Consider the following 22501-nt stretch of genomic DNA (forward strand, 5'->3'; position numbering starts at 1 on the left):
AGCGCTCCACTCAGGGCTGTCAGAGCTGCCAGCCTTGGAACATTCCTGTATGCTGCATTACACGATTGGTCAAGGAACAAGGAAGCGGGTGTCTGAAATTCAAAAGAAGATAAAGGGAAAAGGGGAGAAGATGAGGGAGCAGGAGCTCGCTAGTTAGCTTGATCCATGTCCTTTGACACATTAGCCAAAGCATAGCGATTGATCAAAGTTTTCATAGAAAGGGCAGCAATGGCATTGATACTGTGTGAGACATCAATGATGTACACACATATATGATTTATACCAAGGGCCGACTCATTTGTAGACTACACCAAGGGCAGGCTTTCATTTGGTGAATGCTTGCAGCCTTGTAGCAACAAAAGAATGGAGTCATGATTTGTTTCTCATTTGAATCATTGCTACCACTACCTCCACCACATAACACTTAGCCTGAGTGACAAATTGTATATCCCCTCAATGCTTTTAAAATGACATTTCAAAAAGTGCCCAGCAGATTTGTAGAGTAATTGGCTATAGGCTGAAATTAAACTGATATTAAAGTGCTGCGAGTCTGACCAAAGGAGCCATATCACTTTTTAACCTTGATGACAGACAGGGGGGCAGCGTAAAGTGTCTTCATGGCCATCAAGGCTGAGAGAGCAACAAAGAAGTGGTAGGGAAGCGTTGGATAATCAGAGACGGGTGAGTGCAGGAGAGGAGACAAAAAAATAAGTGAAAAGGAAAGAGATGAGTAGAGAGCAAATCAAGAGTGAGAGGAAAACAAGACTGATAGAAGGTAACAAGGTTCATTTATTGTCACACTACAACACAGGGTTGCGCAACAAAATCAGTGGTAGTCCCTTTATGCTGCACAAGAAAAACAAAAAAACACAGTAGTGCATTTTTGCAATTTGCATCAGGAGGAATGTTCACTGGACATATAATATGGTCTGCATCTAAACATTAAAAATTCAGCATCAGGGAAACATTGTCCTTCTTTGACTGTTTTAGCACCAAGCATCACTGATGTAAACACAGAGTGTGCCCCCTCTCATCCCACCGGAGTACTGCACCCTGTCTGCAGTCCACGGCCTGCCTGTCAGATACAACAGCCTGATCTGGGCTTATGATGGAGCCAGGTGTCTGCAAAGATGTGAACACAACAGTCTTTAATCTCCACTTGCTGTGTTTACCAGAGTCTTATTCCATACATTCTGCTGGATAAGGTCGTGGAAAAGCAAGATAGGAGCCGAGAGATCTCCACTCTCTCTCCTCTCTTCTGGGCAATCACACCACCTTTACCACATGTTTATTAAAAAAATCAGCTCCATTCTTCTGCATTTCTTTACTTAGCACGTCTTCCCCATACACAGTCATTCAAAAGTCAGGGGCATATTTTCTGATCTTGATTCTTCAAACACTGGGGACGTAACCTCTGCACTTGTGACAAATGGCTGTTTCCAGAAAGAGCTCCTGCCTCAATACACTGAACTGAGTATAGCGAGATACTGTGTTTTGCCATATGGATCACTCCACTTTTATAATGTTGATCTGCTCTATACACACACAACATCTACTGCACGTCTATCTGTCCTGGAAGAGGGATCCCTCCTGTTTTGCGCTTCCTGAGGTTTCTACCAGTTTCTTCCCCGTTAAAGGGTTTTTTTCGGGGGAATTTTTCCTCACCAGCTGTGAGGGTCCAAGGACAGTTATATTTGGCTTTATAAATAAAATTGAATTGAATTGAAATTCAATTGTTGACAATAGCAGCAAAATAGGAGACAGAATCTTCCTCTAGTCCAGGGTCTGACATTAGCGCCCCACCCCCCTTGCCTGACATCCCCTCTCTCTCCCCCTTCCTCTCTGAAACCGTCCTAGCAAAAAAAGGCAAAAAGCTAAAAAAAAAGTAATCTTTGAAGTTCAACAAAGTCTAACCAATAACCAACATAAAGATGCACACATATACGTATATACATGCCCACCTGCTGCTGTATCAACTTCATCTACATAGATCTACGTCACATTTAAATTTCGTCTCAAGGAAGAGTCAGTAGTGTATTAAGTGAGTGGTTGAGAGAGCAAGAGAGACGATGGGTGTGCTCAGAGCAGACAGGTGTTGGCAACAGAAGCAGAAAGGAAATTAAAAGTAAAGTTGTCGAGTTGTAGTAAATGTACTGTGTAGGCTTCAGTTTGTCAATGAATAAACACTACAGCTCCTCAAGACCAAGCCAAGTCCCTTTGTCTTGCTTTAAAATATTACCATGATGATTTGTTTTTCCTGTAACAGCATTGTTCCAGGCTAAATATTCTCTTTATGAACTGAAATGCATTGATGGTATATTTCTGCACATAGGTGGACACATTCATGCACAAGCATGCATGTGTACTGTACCCTCCCACCATAGAGCTCCCCTGAAAGTGTAATTTGGACACTAGAATTTACCATGCATGTATGTGTGTGTATGGTTTAGGTGTAAATATACTGACCATTAAATGACAACATTCTTTCCATCAAATGATGTCTACATGATCTAAATGTGATTTGCTCATTTAGTGCATTTTTTCAAAAGTGGCAGATACAATTTCTGAGTTGCAGACAAAAAAAAAAAAAATTTTGCTTGTCACAGGGGCGGACAGGCAGGGAAAAAGTTAACCATACCTTGCCCCTGCCAAAGTGAATTTGGTCCTAACAAAAGGGATTTTTAATATATTTTTAAAAGGGTGCTAACATTAACATCTGAATCAGTTGGAATTTGGCAGCCAGAGGCAGTATCAAAACAGCCTTAATGGTGCATCTCTGTTGCCATCCATCACACAACAATAAATGATTGAGGTTGTATTCAAAATTTAAAAAATGTTTTCACAGTGTGAAAAGATTTTCATATCATTTCAAAAATTGAAATAATAATGTATAAAGAGATCCCTTTGGCCAACACAAGGGACAATTTTCATACTCACACATTCAATAACTCAGATGCCGTTTTTATTAGGTACATCTAGGCTAGCTAAAACTAACGGTGTCTAATACAACAGACCTGCAATAAATATGATGGAAATTGGGTGCAAAAGTGACTGACCTACAACACATCTTACAAAGTTTTATAAATGAATCCAACAGTATCAATCAATGTTTTATTGGATTCAGCTTGAAAGGTTTCTCAAAGCTAATGTCTGGTCTGATCAATAATTGCCAGGAGCACTCAAGCTTTAGAATTACCTTTATTGTCAAATAGAAATGATCTTTCTCCAAAGTCAAACCAGTTTTTTTCCTTCATCTACAGCTGAATCGTCATCTAAATAAAACAGACTATGCATTCCATACTGGTTGTGCTGCTTTTGGAGTGGTAAATGTACATATGAGTACTTCTTCTATGGAAATGTCCAGACCAGATAATGGAGGACTTGTTTCATTTTAATTTTGACGCTTTCAGGGTTCCCACACATTTTCAAAACTTAAAAATTTGTAAAACTTTTCCATGCCTTTTCAAGAACCCATAATTAAAAATACATTTCTTGTCCCACTTGGTGGGCATTTTTGAAAAATATCAGATTGCATATCAAATGTGGGGAGAAAATGAAGAATTGGAAAATGTGATGGTAAACAAAACATCACACATGACACATATTCGAGCAACTTTACATCGTTAGCTACAGAAAGCAAAGTTGTTGTTATGTTACAATATGTTAACGGTTATCCACGGAGGATTACTGGAATAACCTCATGACACACAACAAAATTCCATGACTGTTGACTCAACTACTTTTACTAATTCCATGAATTTTCCTGGCCTAGGAAATGGAATTGTGAAATTTTATGACTTTTCAAGGTTTTCCGTGACCATGGGAACCTTGGGCATTGTCTGACATCCTTCACTATTGGTGGACTGTTGAACAATAAAGACATATTTTATTGTACTCAAGTCTATTCTGTTATATTATATTCTATTCTAAATAGTCCAAAATAACGTGTCTGTCGGAGAGCTGTGGTCGAGCAGTGTTCCCCCCACATGCAACAGTGAATGTGTGAACAATTTTGGGCACAGAAATTAATATGTATTATGAAAAGAAACAGTGGTTAATGTGACCATCAGTAACCACAAAACATTTAACATTTAAGGGATACAAAAGAAGTCTAACAGGACAAATTCAAAGAGTCAAAAAGACTTCAGTGATAAAGTAGTGGGCTGAAAATTATTAGCAGCCACACAAAAAGCATGAGTCAGTCAAGGTCATTCAATGACATTTTAACATGAAATCCAAACTAAATACACTCTGTGTTAACCAAAGCTAGATGAACTTATCTTACTAGAAACATCAGGGCTGAGCTTAAAAGCTCATTGTGCTAATTATCAGGTAAGTATTTTATAAATGCACTCAGAACACTGTGACATTGATTTCCAATGAAGTGCCACATAAAATAAGTACTTGTAAAACCCGACAAAACTGACAGCATGTATTCATGATACATTATGTCACAATGATATCAAAACGAGCATCCTATCTTAAGGATGTAATTGAACTTTATTGATCCCTGTAGGGAAATTGGCTAATTTCTCTCAAACACACTAATGCACGGTACGTTTAAAGGTGTCCAAGGTCTGATAGAGAGTAAACAGATTACAGGCTAAAGCAACAGAATTTTTAGCAGCGGTGAATAAATAATAGAAAATTCATTACAACCAAACAAGCATATTACACAAGTTTAATTTGCAGTAGTCAGGAGAAAAATACTGTAAAAAAAGAACAGAAAGATTTGGTGCATCCAAAGGTCTTTCATGTTAAAATGTTTTCTTTTTTCTTTTCTTCAGTGCTCTAAATGAGTTGGAAGCTGTAACTAAATTGCCTATGTACTTAAGAGTAGAAAACAACCACATTTTCATATTGTTGAATATGAAAGGAACACAACGAGCACAATTAAACAAGAATCTGCAGGGCATCTGCTGGAGCCTAGGGGCATTGTATGATGAAACTTGATATATACATCAATCAAACATCAACACGCAGCAGTAAGACTCGGTGCTGTAGATAAGAGTAAATTAAGTTAGGCCTCGAGGTGCATGCAGAGAGTGAGCAGAAACCGCAGGCTGCCATCCAGCACTGTTTATATTCTAGGTTTTGACTGGGAAGCACAGAGGACACAGCCTTGCCACTGTGGCAAATGATACTACTGACATTATCATAGAAAAAAAAGGAGACAATGAAAAGGCTTTCCCACAAACCGTAAACAAAAATGAAAGCCCTTTTTTGTTCCTCAGATCTTTGTACACTGGAATAGGATGCTGGAACAAATAAAATATAGCTCCTTTATAGTTTCCTCTGAAGTGGTTTCCATGATAACGGACTTGCTCTCTGATCATCGTTGAACGTCATTCAGCTCAGGTGGTGGCGGCATGAAGCCATGTGCAGTAGTGTGAGTGACAGATATGAATTTTTATGTAGTGGGAACTGCCCACTGCATACAAGCATCTTTAAAGAGACATTTTGGTAACACTAAAAAAAATGCAACTCATTCTTTGGTTTGTGTGTTGTGGATTAATTGCCTACATTTTAGCACGGGGCTTCCTCAAAGGCATGAGACAGATTTCCACAACCACGTTTTTATGATCATAACCTCACTTATAACTCATTAATGTGTCTACAGTTGTAGCCCATTAAATTGCACAGGAAAATTGGGTAGATGCTTGGGAGCAATTCATTATTGTGGAGAAGTACTACGACAGGTTTCTTAGCTGTTTCTTTGAGAAGCATCCATGCATGGTACTGTAAATCATGAACCGGCAAACTGCTGTCTGAGGCTCAAAAAAAAAATGCTTTGCAGTTTGAGAATTTTAAATGGCTTCAACTGGATAATGCCTTACAGGTTCCATATATTCACATGCAGCGTTTCGTTCGGATGCATGGCAGCATTTGAGGTACAGTAAGCCAACGAGGTTTAGTGACATAAAAGAGGCACTGAATGCTGGGCAATGTGTTCCTTAGCAAATCATTAGAGCATGCTCTGGATTTAAAGAAGACGAAGAATCTCTCTTTTGAAAACGGTGGCAGTGTAAAAAAAAAAGAAAAGAAAAAAGATGGTGGTGAGGATTAGGACTGCTTTAGCTGAGCTCATTTACATCCCCAGCATCAGCAATCTAATGCTACTTGAGGAGGGATTAAGCCTCTCTCCCCTTGACTTTGATCAGATATACAACACTTGTCTTTCTGCTTAGAAATATTCACCCCCAAGGATAGAGGGGAAGGAACATGTATAATTTTCTATATTACCTTAGGTTTCTCCTTTGTAATAATCCATGTGTTAATGTAAAGGCTGTGACTATGCCTACAGTGAGTCCCTCATTTGCTCAGCTGCAAGTCATGTTAAACATTGATAGAGCTGAGCAGCGGCAAAGTGATCTGTAATGGGTGCACAGATGCAATTCATATTGCATCATGCATGTTGCTGGGGGTCATTTCATTACAGTGGCCATTTTGCCGTAATTTCATATTTTAAATGAGTAATGAGAGAAGAGGATGACTATTTAATGAGCAATATAGCACTACAGCACTAATCACAGCCGTATATATGGGTAAAGGATTTGGTAATTTTCTTTTCACAAAAACAATGATCCTCACATCGTATTATTATTCTGCTCATATCAATGAATACTGAACATGGAGGATCATGTTGGTAACCTAATTACTAATCCAAATGCTATTACAGTTGTTGCCTGTTATCACCTTTGTGGATTCAATGCAAGAATTTCTAGCAGTATCTTAGTGAACATAGAGAGAGATATTTTTATATCAGTTCTAACTGAGGAGGACAAATGAGCACTCACTTGGAATGAAAAATCGTGACATGGGTAAGAAAAATTTTCATATTTAAATTCTCTATTTGAGTAGCAGAGAGCTGAAAAGGCACTGCAGAGAGAACTGCGTGCTTCGTCCAGTCACATTACCAGACATGGAGATGTTTTAAAGGAGCAAGGTTTTTCTGTGGTCTAATTCTCTTATTCTGTTGGACAGTGGCTGGCAGCGAGAATGACAGTGCATCAATAGACCATATTCTCATGTTACCATCCTGTCCCTCTTTGCTGTCTCGCTGCCTGGTTTAATGAATGTCCAGAGACAATTTAGATGGAAGGAATTGAAATGGGCTCCTGGGAGGGGCAGTAGCAACTCACGATTAGAATAGCCACCTCTGTTTTTCTGTCTACCTTTCAAGCTCTAATGTCCCCTTTCAAAGAGACAGTAATGCAGGATAAACACACATTTATGGTTAATCTAAATGGGATAACACCTGGCATTACGACGGCTTCACAATAACTACAGTATACTGTTATGGGGTTCCCATAACCCTGACTCAAAACCATCTAAGCCATGAATTCTGATTTTCTCAATAACAGAATAAACAAACGTGGTGGTTGTGTGTGACTTGTTCCATTAGGAGTCAAACTGAGGGAAAGAAAAACTAAATTACACCCCTTTCTCCATACCGACTTACATACTGAGCCTCCAGGGTAAAAACTGCAGTGACCACTTTTAATTAAATGAAAGTCGACAACTCTGTCCAGCAAATATACTTATATCTGATGATTCCACAGTTCAGTAATGATGTTTAATATTGGTCAAATTTCCACGGCTTCATTATCCAGCTTTAAACGAAACGTTTGTATTGGAAATTGGTACTGTATGTCTCCCTGCACTTCTCTTTTTCCTCTCCTCTATCCCTCTCTCTTTCTGTCATCCGTTCACACACAAATGCCTCACAAACACAGACTTTGGAAGTTGTATGAGGATGGAGAAGAGAACTGAGAGAAAGATGAAAAGAGAGGGATAGAGACAAAAAGGAGGTGACTGGTTGAGAGACTGAGGTGTTGGGAGACAGTGGGGGGTGGACGGTGGATTGGGGAGAGATTTTGTGTTGCTGTGTGTTTAGTGTGAAACAATTGGTGATGAGCAGAAAGGGCAGGATCTCTGAGGAAATAAGATCAAAGGACCATCTGCCCGCATACAGGGGCCGGGCTGGATTTAGTCGAGAGAGAGAGTGGCTCAAGCAGTGCCCAGGCCTGAAAAGGAGTGATGTTTCTGGCCCGTGGCAATAGAGGCTAACACCATCCTTAAATGGAAAGGAACCCCCCATATGCAGCTTTTTGTTTCCCTGAAGCTTTCCATTTCTCAAACATATGCTGAGCCATTTCCTTTTTGCTGTGCCTTGCACTGTAGAATGAGTTGGCAAGAGCAAATTTGCTCTGCTGGCTTTGGGATTTCTAAGGATTGCATATTGGGACGGGGCGGGGGGGGGATCTTTGACTCTTTTTAGTATATTCTCTCTTTTGTTTGGCTGACTTTGCAGGTTTAAGGCCTTCGCACACCATGTCCATTTTATTCATCTGAAATCGTCACACATTTTAAAGTAAATATGTCACATTGGGTCAATCATGTTAATACTCCAACTCGGAAACTTTTGTCAGCCATTGAAGTTTTTGAAACAGGTTCAATTGTTGGCAATTTTTCACATCTATCTCTGTATGTGTGTGTCCCTATCTGACATAGGCTGCCACCCACTGTTCAGGATCAATTGGAACATGAAAATTGGTGGTCTTCTTTTTCATGTGTGATTCCAGTACAGTACAGCACATCAAACTGACATCCTGAAATACACCTGGAAACGACTGGGATGATTACGCTGCTCCTTTATCAGCAGGTAAAACTCTCCTTGCTCTGGATGTCTTCTCAGAATGGGATCGACCCAATCTTTTCTTATTTTACTTTAAAGAAGTGAGAGGACAAATCATCCTCACTGCTTGACGACACTGTTCAGTATCATTTTACGAATTTTCACAACAAGTAGAACGATAAAAAGCAGACTCAATGTACAGTGCAAAGGCCTTTAGATCTAGCAGTCCATCAGCACCAAAATGTACCAATTTAGTCTATTAAGACATGTAGTTATTTCCTGCTTTTCATCTCAATAAAGAAAACTACAAGATCAATCTGCTTGAATAAAGAGTCAGTTGAAAATACTAGGGATGCACCGATTGTGAAATTCTGGGCCAAGACCACAACCGATGTTTAAAATAATTTGGCTCATAGCTGATAACAATGTTTATATATTGTTGTTTATTTTGTTTTTGTTGCTATTCACTCTCTCTTTTGTACTAGAGGAACAAAAAAATCTACACTATAAAAAAGCAACTGAACTGTTTTCAAGTCATTCAGTACTTCATTACCCTTGTCTTTTGAAACAACCTTTAATATAACCTTCTTTCACATAAAAAACATCTTTTAAAAATTGCTTCAAAGGCTTTTTATTGTAAATGATAATATCATAATTCTCGCTCTCATATCTATTTTATATTGCTGTGAAAACATCAACAAATTTCTCCATCAAAAGGCTGCATATATTCAATTTTCTCTCTGAAAACTACATTTTACAAGATTACACTGAACACATTATGAAAACATTGTAATTTACCTTCTCCCACTGCTCACTTTTACTGAATAGAGCTTCAGTGGACCATAATGTAACTCAACGCAACCTCCATGAGCTGTTATTTATGGCCTCTGGCTACTAACAGCTAATGTTAACTAGCTCTCCTTGTGCCGATTTAAACACAGATTAGTTGTTTACAGTGAATGTAGTATTACCAGGGAAACAACAGCGTGCGTCCTCTGACGTGTTAATAGTGAGTTACCTGCGTCTTTTCGTCCTAAAGACATCCTGGGAAAGATCTCTGTTGAGATCACAGAGCCCATTTGCCAAACAGTTATTGTATTCTTCTTGTACCTGCTCATTAATTTAAGTCTGTGGCTGTTAGTCTCGAGCCCTGCTTTTAAGCGTGGTTAAAACTGATGTGATACAACAGAAAAAAATCGGCCACTGCCATCAGTGAATGACATCTTATTTGCCAATAGGCTGATGACAGTCAACAAAGTGAATATCTGCCAATACTGAGTTGATAAATCAGTGCATCCCTAGAAAATACACACTGGCCTACTCCAAAAATGTCCATGGTGCAAGACTTTTTTGATGAGGTTAATTATTGTAAGCTCAGCTCTTTAAGTTGGATGAGGCTATTTTAGTATACAGCAATAAAAAACACAGGAGCTGACTATGGTGTTAGATTGGATGGAAATGATCAGTATATGAGAATGGTTTTCAATCCTTGAGAGCTTTTCCCCTAATGTTAGTTTATTTTTCCTTGTGGTATAGAGTATGAAGAGGTGTCTGTCTCAAAAAAAAAACAAAAAAAAAAAAACTGTTAAGGTTCTCCCCGGCTAAAAATGAGACTACAGCAGAACTTCCTGGTGGTTTGGGGTAAAGGGAGGCTGACACAGCAAAAGCAAAAGCAAAAGAAAAGAAAAGAAAAGAAAAGAAAAGAAAAGAAAAGAAAAGAAAAGGTGTTGACTCCCTGGAATATGTGCATCACAGGTTTGAGGTTCACCCAGACTGCAATAAATGCCTCCATCTCTTCAGCTGAACAGTTCTCTTGTGTTATACAAGTGCAGCAAAAAATAAGCTGTTCAAATGTCCAAATGGAGTTTTAGATGAGCTTCTACAACACAACATTGATTAAACCTAACTCCCAGTGATTGCAGCTCAAAAACTTTCAGTCTACTGTACATCGCAATAGCAACTGTTAGAGATAACTTGCAGTATAAAGACTGCCTTACCTCATTTTGAATCCATCATGCTAAACGATCACTCTCAGTCCTTTGTACAGACACTGTGCTGTAGCAATTCTGACAAATTACCGACCACAGTGACATTTCTTGAAGTCCCTTCCCACTGTGCGCACATCATTGCAAATTTCAAGAGGCTCTTATAAGCACAATGCCTTTCTACATATGTCATGGATTATTTGCGTCAGTGTGACGACAGGTCCCATCTAAGCACAGCAAGGGATAAACAGCATGAAGAGCACTAGTCAGTCATTCATCAACCAGCTGTCAGAAAGAAACCATCATTATGCTATAGCATCGTTTTCACTCTCTCTGTTCCTGATGGTTGAGCAAAAGAGCTCACTGAGACAAATCACCTATGCACAGCATCTTTAAGGGTTCAAATCCTGGGCAACACTGTATTTTGAACATGCTAGGAAGTTTCTGAGCAAAAAATGAAGCAAAAACCATAATGAAACTCTTCCAAGTGTCAGAAGAGAAAATATATTACATCTCAAGCAATGCAACTTTTTGAAATATCTACCCCTGCTGTACGCTCATACTTATACCTACATGTTGTTTTTCATTTTGGTTCATTATTAGCTGAGATGCCAGATCTTCCAGAAATTTTTCACTAGTGGATACTTGTAATTTACACAATTTATTGATATAAATAATTTGCCTTCCACAATCACCTTTGCCAGGGTTAACAGTCTAAACAATAGATAATGTTGGGTCACTTGTCTTGAAGTAGACAGAAAAATTAGTGGTCTGAGAATTTCCGCCATACATACTATGAACGCTTTTTGCCATATTGGTGAATCAGCAGTCTCAGTATATTCCTCCTGCCAGGCAAGAGAAAAGGCACAGTAGATATTGAAGTTTCACAGGTTCCAGGTCTGACTGAATAATGTGGCATTTTCATTTCAAATCCCCCACATTGTGGCATAAGAACTGTCTTCTTACTGTCTTCTTTCTCTGCTGTACATTCTGTAGTAGTTCAAGTTGTTGCTGGTCCACCTCACGGGAAATGGCTCTGGAGTTGGTGGGTGACCACAGTGGACTACAATGGTTGCATTTATTTTCACTGCCCAATAAAACAGACTTGGTGTGTCTTTAATTGCTTGCTTTGTAGCTCATGCAGCCTGGTTTTGTTACTCATGCAGTTTGAATGGAGAGGTGAATGGTATCTAAGTAAAGCAGCAGGAGCAAACAGGTCACTGAATAAAAAAAACAAACAAAAAAAAAAACCCATCCCATCAGGAAAAAACTATGGCACATTCCAAAGACGTGCCCAAAACCCATACTCCTCCAGTGTAAGCCATTAAAGTACAGCCCAAGTGGCGATGCCAAAACCTAGTAGATGTACCACTCCTGCCATCAGCATTAATGTATTTAAGCTACTTGCTCTACAGGAATAAATATTTAATTAACCTTTTGAGCCACAGAGGCTCTAATTAACTTCTTCAACATGATTAAAAAAAAGTAATTCCATCCCATCAGATTGCAAATAAAATTACAGATCTAATGAAGACTTGTGCCAGACTTTACTACTCTGTGGAACACACCAGTCACCCAGTCACACCCCATCAAGCTCTCCATCATGTCAAAGGAATTACCTTTATGCAATTCATGGAAAAGAGGTCAAAACAAACCAATCACCGGCTTATTTTATATGTCTTTGGGGAACCCTAAAATGTGTAGATAACATAATGCGTAACTACAGTCACATTGTACAGCTGGGAGAAATAGTTGGCAGCAGCAGGCATGACATGCAGTAAAAATGATTAGCAATTCATTTAGAGTAATAAAACATCCTCACCTCTGCAGATTGGCACAGGGAAGTCCCACACTGACACACTGGCTGTGTTGGTCACACAGGTGAGGAGTGAGTGTCCGTCCAGGACATAGCCGGTGACGCACCGGTAGCGGATCTTGTCACCTATGTTGAACTGAGTTCCATTCAGTATTCCTTTGGGTGGAACTCCTGGATTTCCACATGAGCTGCTTCTCAGCTCTGGAAAATAAAGACAGTATTGTTAAAAATAATCATGTGTTGATGTAAAAAAAAAAAAAAAAAAAAAAATCTGCACTAGTGTGTTTTATTTTCATAGCTATGGCTTCCTAAAAGATTTCAATATCATTTTTGACACTGTTAGTCATCTTGAATTAAGTGTTAAGAGTATCACATACACTGTTAATAGCACATGTCAGCACAAGTCTGACATTTATGCCATTGCTACTCAGATGCTTAGTTATGTCTGAAGATTTGAAATGATCTTGGCAAGATGTTAAAAATCCACTGCCCAGGGAGCGGTGAAGTACCACACTGGTGTCTTACCAATCTCTTTGCATTAATAGTTCACTAAATTACATCAGTGTATAGCTAGAAGCTGCAATGAGGGGCAGAGAAAAACAAGTACATGAGCACAGTGAAAGAGGAAAGAAAAGGAAAGGTAGTAAAAAGAAGAAGGAGGCACAGGGACATGAGAGAAGGAGCTACAGCTGCAGACCATTATCATTTTCCTGTATGCTGCTGAATCGCCGCATTGCCTAATAGTAGGAACTGAACTCAAATTATTTTCAGAAATCCAAGGGACTTGTGCACTGAATGTGTACCAGGCTTTTAACTTTTAAAGAGCACCTACTATCTGATACCCATTGCAGGGCCTAGGGACAGGCTAACACATCATTTACAATGAATACAGGATTTCTATAGGAAGGAATGTTCAATCTAACCTATGGCAGATTTTACTATGTACAGATAACTGCCATGTCAAATGACTTTCTTTTTACCTTACTTATATTACTTACTGATTGTATTTCATTTGTTTAAATACTATTTTTGATTTAGGCAATTTCTTTAACTCCAGAAAATAGTAACAAGATGATGAAATCTATAGTAGGCATGTACTTTAACAGAGTGACATTATTATATTTACAACTTAATATCCACTCCTTTATCATCTCTTAGCACCCTCTGCTCTCTTCTTATTACTTTACCTGTTGTGTGTCTGCTAATCATGGTACAAACATAGATATTAAATGTAAACGACTGCATGTGATAGAACAACCATAATGATGAAAAATAACATTGCTTGTACAAAATTGCATTTACATCAAATTTAAATCCCTTGCTGGACACATTTTTGAAGATGGCATCTCAGAGTTATACGTCTTTCACAAGAAGGCAATTCCCCAGAAATTACCAGCAACATAATATTGTGCTCATGTGCTGACAGAGCCAAAGTTCTTATGATCAATGTATTCCTTTGCAAACTACAGAAAGAGAATTCTGATAACAATCTACTTTAAGTTGTGATAAACAGGCCTGGAGGGCTCTCCCATCCTATATTCTTTTGGTTGAACACAATCTTCTAGTACATTTCTCTCCTCCATTAGACCACCATAACTCAATCTCTGTTTAAACTTCCCTGCACATGTTCAGACTGAACAAAATGTATCATGATTTTATTTCAAGCTGCAACACAGAACATAACACAGCGCTGGCTTCTTTTTGCCTCTGCAGTTAGATGTTTTGTTTTTTCTTGAGGGCAGGATTGAGTCTGACCTGAGTTCATGTTACTAAACTTTAAACACCTGAGTGAGTCAGACTGCAGACTAATGATCCAGGGTCCTTTTGGCTGTTGGAACCTGCGGTCGACTTGAACCAAGGTTTGGCCTGTAAAGCCAATTATTTTGCTGCAAATACAGTCTTTCTAAAGATGTTACATTTGGTTTTAAATTTTTCTGTTTTTCCCTTGTATATTATTGTTTTCATGATGCTCTATGCTTGTGTCTGTGGATGAAATGACAAACAAATGTGTAAGTGTGTTTGCAAATGTTAAACAACTAGTATCACAACTAGGGCTGCAACTAACGATTATTTTCACTGTCGACTAATCTGTCGATTATTTCTTCGATTAGTCGACTAATCGTTTTATCGAAAAATGTGTCAAAATGTTGAAAATGGCGGTCTGTCTCCCCCAATCCCCAAAATTATGTCATCTAATGTCGTTTCGTACTCACGCCAAAGGGTTTTAGTTCACTGTCATGGGAGAGTGTGTATAGCTGCCAATATTTGACCGTAAGAAGCTGCAATAAGAGTATTTTGGGTTACTTTTATAGTACTTTTCTATGAAAAATGACTCAAACCGATTAGTCGACTACTAAAATAGTCACCGATTATTTTAATAGTCGATTAGTCATCGATTAGTCGACTAATCGTTGCAGCCCTAATCACAACAGTGTCATCACCTTTTTTAAATTCCTTATGTATTGGTCAACAGCCATTCTCGGAACCCATCGGCTGTATTTGGCGTCTGACTTCCGGCAGACGGCGATACAGCCTCTGGGGGCAGACCCCCAATATTTTGGCATTCCAGTTTGATTTGGGCGGAGGAGGCAAATTTCCGTTTCCAACTTCCGTTTATATATAAGTAAATATGCTGAACCATTGCGATGGATTCAGAGTTTGCAGTGACGCCAATTATGTTCCACCTCGTTAGTTCACCGCACAGAGCGTTTAACCTGGCAACAACTGCAGCCGGCTCAAATGTGATTGATATCACACGGACTACAAACAGCCGACAACCGGAAATCAGGGCTCTTCCGCTTTTTCCGGAGGCAAGATCTCCAGGGTTTGCCTACAGACTCTACATTCACTGAATGTAGAGTCTGTATATAGAGACTAGTTAACAGCTAATCCATTCAAAAAAGTTTGGACACCCCTTCATTAACTTGAACCAGTGCCACACTTGTGACCAAAATCTAAAACAAAAAGTAACTAAGAAATATATTAATATGGCTTTTCAGTTGCTACTCTCTTAATATAGAGCACTTTAATGATCAGTGATTATCTATTTGAAGGTAAATATTTCATATGGGCTACATCTGTCATTTTAGATTAAAGAGCATCTCAGTAAAAGACAATGTATGTATAAAAAATATAAATCAGCCAAGGGCCAACCTCTGGGGCTGAAAAATGAAGCCAACAGAAAGCACCAAAAACACAATTCTTTGAATGGCCACTTAAGACTGGCTCCAGAAGCCAGTCAGTCCCCATGGACACCCATATTACAATGTCCAACTTAACAGCTGAAGTATGTCAGCAGCCTGATATAAAAAAGGTTTTGGTCTCTACAGCTAATTTCTCCCTTCATGACAACGGTATGGGGGTGAATTTTTATATAACTCACCCATTTACATTAAATTGAAGCTTAAAATTATGCATAATTAAGGGTAGGTCGCTTTGACTGACAGGTTGTCTGCTGATAGTGTCCTCGATTCTCAGTCAGATCCACCCTGCGCTCTTTCACAGCGCCATCCTCCATCCAAAAATGGTCACTTCTGGCTAAAAAAAAAAAAAAAAAAAGATAGCAACAGCCAAAATGCTGAGCTCGAGGCTTCATGAGAAGAGTTCACAAACCAGTAGGTGATGTTACAGTAGGTGTGTCCATTATTTTCACAGTCTATGAAATGAGACACACTCTTAATTTTATTATTAAATATATTAAGTCCATCTTAAAAGACACAATTGACTTAGCTTTATGATAAGGAACACAACATAACTGAACTCGTGGCTATTGATCAATACAACACAATTACGTCTGATCACATCCAGAGTTGTCTTGTTGATAGGAAAAGAACACTTCCTTCAGTCCTACAGCTTGTGACTGATCATGCAGTCAAGTTAAATTATTATTTCTGATATGTGCCATCTGTTTGTGGCTAATTATTCCAACTGGCAAGTCAGGGAACAGGAAGCCATTTTACACTTACATAAACTGTGTTAGATGGATCTATGGAAAGACAGACAGACAGAAGGAGGTAAGGAGAAGTATATCTGAGACCACAATTCTGAAGTTGATTTCACTGACAGACACATCTGTGAAGATGCACTTTCCAATGTTAATTTCTAGGAATCATTTTTGAAATCCAATCACTAATCCACTTTACACTGCAGATGCTCACATACACATCCCTCATATGTATGATCTCTAATGAATGCAATATAAATCCTTAGCATCAACTGCCGGCTGTTTATGTTTATGAGCAAAATTAAATACCAACAGACTGTGACGGGAATAAAGCAGGAGGAAAGGGGACCACAGAGCATGTGCAATTTCTTTTTTAATCAAATACAGAAAGGGTAGACTAATAGGTAAAAAACATCCAAAACAGACCTGATACTCCAGTGACCATTAGCCTGACAATCCCAACCTTCACATTTCTGAGCACAAAAACACTATGATGTAAAACTGAAACAGTAAACAGTATTTCCAAAAACCCTACAGGCACAGTAGTTTTCTGGGTTGATCAACTCTTCACTGACAGACCCAACTGAAACATTGGGAGCTGAGGCCCTCATTTGCGTTCTCACATTTTAATACCAGCTATTTTTAGACAAAAGCTCCTGCAAATTAATCTGTCTGAAGAAGAGTAAAATATGTATAATGGGTTTATTATCTATTTATGTATGATCCATGCAATTCTTTTATTTCAAGCTGCAACACCTCCTTCCACAAGTATCTCCAAAAGTTCAGTGAAAATACAGAAATGGAAATTTATGACCAACAGCCAATTTGAGTGATGTTTTTTTTCTCTGAGAGAGGTGCACACTGAAGGAAAATCGGACCACATATGCAGCACTAATGATGCCTGACCGATGTAGGGGTGAGAAGTGTGAAGCAGGGTTGAGATTCCTGGATTAACATCTGACCAGCACAGAGGTCAGGGGTGAGAAGGAGCAAACCACTCTCAAGAACAGCATTCGTAAGCAACTGTTTTGCATTTGCAAATATGTAAACTATTACTCACACAAAGTAATAAGAGTCCATGGTGCTGTGTTCAAATTATATGGGGCACAGTGTATTTGGTCACATTAATCTTTAAGGTTACAACAGATCTATAGTAAGAAGCATCCAAAAAAGAAAAAAAAAAAACTTGATTGAATGGGACCTTTATGCTAATTTTCAGGTTTATACTTGTATTTTGGGTTTCTACTAGAACATGTTTACATGTTTGATGTTCAAAAAAAGCTGTGCTGGAACACCAGTATTCACCCACTGTTTGAGGAGGCTCTGTTTTAGCACCTGTCTCTTTAAGACCCTCCTCCCAAAAGAGCCCAATTTGCTCTGATTGGTCAATGTTTCCAGGGCTTCAGTATCTGAGTGTCTCTACAGCGTCATTGCAGCCAGGGGAATGACTGTGATGGAAAATAACGGCACTTTTACTGTGAAAAATCACCAATAAAAGCTTTTAAACACAACCAGAATTTGAGAAATTTGGCATGTAGCTTCGCGTAGCGGAGTAGTACTGTAAAAACCTGCAATAGCGTGCCCCGAGCACATGACTGTATAAAGGAATCCAATATGATCTGACTTGTCTGACTTGACAGCTTGTCTTGAAAGAAGAAAAAAAAACATTGGAAACGAGGGTATTCGAAATGGTCTGAAGCCTGAGGTTTTTGCTCACAGGGATTACTTTTACACACGTTTACCACACTATTTAAACTTTGGCCATGTTTAATATGAACATCCAGCACTATAACATTAAACTTATAATAAACATTAAGTTAAAGCACAATGGGTACTCTTTAATATGAACATTAATAACTGCAAGCTGCAAAGAATGTGTGCATCCCTACATTGCACATCATGGTCTTTGGCAACATACTGCAAAAATAGTATGTCTACATGGGAGTTACGGAGAGTCTGTGATATTTAAATGTATTAAATTTTTTAAATATCAAAATGTACGTTCAACAAAGTGTGACTAAGCACATCAAAGATAAGCTAAATATCTAAAAACTCACCACAACAGCCCTTTACAATTTATGCAGAGAACATCAGATTCAAATGCAGCACACTGCTGAGCTGAAAACATCTGAATAACAAAAAAAAAAAAAAAAAACTAAACAAGAGAGAAAATCAACTGGTCAGGGGACTGGTGCTGTGTGCAACCATATGTTATTCAGATCTCTCCCTGACTGAAAAGAAAGCTGTTTCCCACCAAGCCTGCCTTTACAGCAATCACATTTAACTGGACATTTACCATTCATGGATGGTGATGATCACTGGAAAATACCAAAGGCACACTGTGCTTTAGCAATTCAATACTCATCAGCCAATTAAATTAAACGTTACCAGCAAAAGCCTGGCTGCTTTACCAGGCTGCAGAGCATTCTGTGGATGACTTGAGTGGTGAAATGTGCCAGTCGTTTAAAAGTAAAATAAGGTAAGGTGCATGTGCATAGATCACAAAGAGTACTGAAGACTTCAGGTATGAGCTTGCCATGATACAATACAATATGTGGGTTGAATGTAGCTGATCTAAACTCTCCCTTTTGATGCACTTGGTGTACCCATACTTTTGGTTGGCAAAATAACTAGCGTCAGTGTTTAGTAATTCTAATGTTGTCCTATCTAAAGTGCAATCTGCACTTATACACTGTATTGTAAGGGGAAAAAATCATCCAGTACTCAGTCTTGAATGTCTTGGCACGGGATTTGAGAAAATAAATTAAGACATCAAACTACAGAGATGCACATATCATATGATGAAACAGAATATTTTATCAATTTGGGTAAATCACTGGTTTTAAGTTTGCTATAACACACTGCACAAATATGGACTAGAAACAAATAGTGTCAGTACCTGCCATTGAAAGCTATGTAAATATTAGAAATTGTACTATACGCCTGGCCAAAGAGGCTGAGCTAAATGCTATGCAGATGGGTAATGGATTAAATAAAATTCTAATATACTAATAAGGGATATTTGGTATTTTGATGGGATTCAGTGCTGTCTGATAAACTGTAACTATGGGCCGGGTTGTACTAGAAAAGAACCAGTTCAGACATCATGTTGTCTGACTACGTTAGAGGGCAAAAGTGTTAATAGCTGTTCGAAACCGCTACACTGAAAGGCAGGATGAAAAGCCAGCCATCATGGAGAGGAGAGGGGGGAGACTCGCACATTTTCAGACAGTCTCTCCTGGAAGGCATTCTCAGTGTCGGTTGTACACACAAACAGTGCTGGAAATAGATGTGTAAAGAATGAAAAAAAGATGACTCAAACCCTGGCTACTTTCCCACCTCTGCACACCTGGCCAATCACTGAGTGAAGCGGGTGTGAATGTCTGTTGTTGTTGTTTCAGAAAATCCAAGATATTGTCGAGTGCAGCCCTCCATATTATGGTGTTGTAAAGGTGTGAGGAGAGGAGGTTCCTGAAGCTACTGAACCATCTAACAAGTACTTCTGATGACGTATACTAGTGCATTAACAGGTCAGTTGAGGTGAGATCGAGTGACTGCAAAGGCCATGGCATATGATTTAAATCAATTTCATTCTAAATCCATTAAGTGACCTTGCATTCCCTGTACAGAAATATCTGCATTATACAACTGCATGTTTAAACCTTTGAAAAATTATCTGAATCCATATATTGAAAGCTTTCCTCTCTAGAGCTTAAAAATCCAAACTGCCAATATCATGTATAAAAAGAAGAGGCAAGCTTTGCAACGTGTGTGTGGGTGGTTAAGACCACAGCCATGTTTGCCACTGTTTAATATCATGGGAAAACACAGGGGGAAAAGACATATGTTAAATATGAGACTCTGCAATTGAAAACCCAGCAGTGCACAAAGTATACAAAAGCCTATTTACACAGATTACTGCCTTCTTACTGCACTGACTCAGCAAAAAAGTAACACTGACGTCTAGCAAGACACTTCAGTGTGAAATAGTTAAATATACAAAGTCTGCAGAGGGGAAAGTGACACCGTGTGTAGCTATTAGGTGGCTTTGATGCAAACTATTGGTACCATCTCTTCATCTGTAAATATTTGCAACAATATGTCAGCATACATTCTTTGAATTGTCTCTCCATACTTCATTCCCAATTTATTCTTTGCATGCAACATGCCTCTGCTCACAAGTGCCTCGACTATCCTGCTGTGACTTGGATGTGACTATGAGTGAAATCAAAAACTCTTTGTGAGCTGTTGAGTGTTACAAATCATACTATGTGTACCCATGTGAACCCCAAACAGAGTTCTAATTTCAGCTGCCAGATGTTGCTGGGACCTCGGACAGATTGCACTCAGCCAAATAAAAATGTGATGACATATAAATTATTTTACAGGATGACACCACATTTTTCAAGAGCGTAGTAACCTTCTTTAATAATTTCCCACAGATCTTCTATGCAAGGGTATGATGCATTTATGGCTCATGCTTAAAAACAAAAACATCCTGCTGTTTTGGGTAAAGGCAGAGTGCACATTTCCTGTCTTCTTTCCCTTGGGTGTTTCTGTCTTTTCCCTCAGGTTCCGTGTTTTCCCCCTTTACGCTGATCAGAGAGTGGTTGAGCACACCAGTTTTTTCATGGGCTAGTGAAAAGGACTGGAGAAGACGGTGCCACTGGGCCAGTTTGGCACCCACACTGGTGTGTTTTGGTTGACCTAGTCAATAGTTATAGTCAATAGTTTTTACTTCCTTCCGGGGGAGTATGTGTTATTAGTCATTGTAATTCCTTCATTTGATTTAGTTAATTGCTGTTGTTCTAACAGCCCTTTCTGTTTAGGAAAGTAAATTTTTTGTTGTTTCTTGTTAAAACTTTTCTTTACAACTTTATTTTTGTAAATTAAATGCAACTTTTGTTTCTCCACATATTTCTGGGTGTTTTAATTCTTTTTCTCCAATTTCATTTTATGACACCCGCCTTATTCCCTAAGCATAAATCAGTGAGCATAACACCTACCCACTACAATACTAACTGTGCAGCAGGCTGTACGGATATATGGTGGATGCTCATGTGCATAGTGTAGGTCTTACAGTATGCTAACTATAAGACATGCATTGCTACAATTATTACTTTCCAGCAGCTGTTTTTGAGAGAACTACATAGAGAAACAAAAGTGCAAGCACAAGTAAATGTTTGGAGAAACTCACCCCAGGTCACTAATTAAAAAGTAATAGATGCATCCCAGCTGTAATTATACCAGCACTGACTCACTGGCCTTTGGTGTATGGAAAGTCATAACTAATGTGTCAGACAGACATGGCTCTTGAATTAACTTAAATGATGTGTTGCAGACATTCGAAGCAGTTGGTTTGGATAAGGCCTCTTACTGTAGGCAAAACAGGACTCTGAGCCTCAGCTGCAGCTACAGTAGCTGAAGGTAAAGCTAAGAAAAAGGAAGTACTCTGAATAATAGCCTGCACTTAACATTGAATCAGGATTTCTACTTTTACGAGCGTTTGAAGAGCCCCCTAAAGAAATCAAGTGTTTTAGATACAATGTTAGCCCTGAGCTAACAAAGTGTTGCTGTCTGGAGGACCCTAAATAAATTGTTGATATAACAGAACCTTGGGAAAACAGCTGCTCTTAAACACCAGGGGCTGATGCTGGAGAAAAGCCTCATGAAAACCTGTACTTCAAAAACACTTCAAGGAGAGAAAATGAATGCAAAAAATCTTAATGCCAGTGGAGTGCTTTAAACCTCATAAGGCACCACCCAATCTGCAAAATAAAGCCTGGTTGAAAACAATATATATATATATATATATATATATATATATATATATATATATATATATATATATATGCTTAACATCATAATACACAGTAAATATCATTTGTGATGCCAGAGAAAAACAAATACAAACAATATTAATGTGATGCTGCAGAGTGCTTTTAACCCAGAGAAATCTCTCTGGCCCATCTGTAAACTAATGTGATGAAAAAACTGCTCTGTGTTTTACGTCTTCACCAAAATATGTTAATAGGACAGGGAGCGACAATATATAAAATATAACCTGAGACCTGGTAAACCAACAGTGCACAATTAAAGCAAAAAGACCACAGTAATGG

The 22501-nt window shown here is 38.7% G+C and overlaps 1 protein-coding gene across 2 annotated transcripts in view; it reads right to left on the reverse strand.

Moving 5' to 3' along the window:
- Nucleotides 1-22501, reverse strand: part of LOC125892989 (CUB and sushi domain-containing protein 3-like) — a 264617-nt gene that overhangs the window by 193253 nt on the left and 48863 nt on the right. For both annotated transcript variants that reach the window (XM_049583381.1, XM_049583380.1), the window contains exon 4: nt 12446-12640. In XM_049583381.1, the coding sequence (XP_049439338.1) occupies nt 12446-12640 (195 nt within the window). The remainder of the gene's footprint in view (nt 1-12445; nt 12641-22501) is intronic.

Source organism: Epinephelus fuscoguttatus, linkage group LG8 (genome assembly GCF_011397635.1).
Source record: "Epinephelus fuscoguttatus linkage group LG8, E.fuscoguttatus.final_Chr_v1".
NCBI classification, from domain to species: domain Eukaryota; kingdom Metazoa; phylum Chordata; class Actinopteri; order Perciformes; family Serranidae; genus Epinephelus; species Epinephelus fuscoguttatus.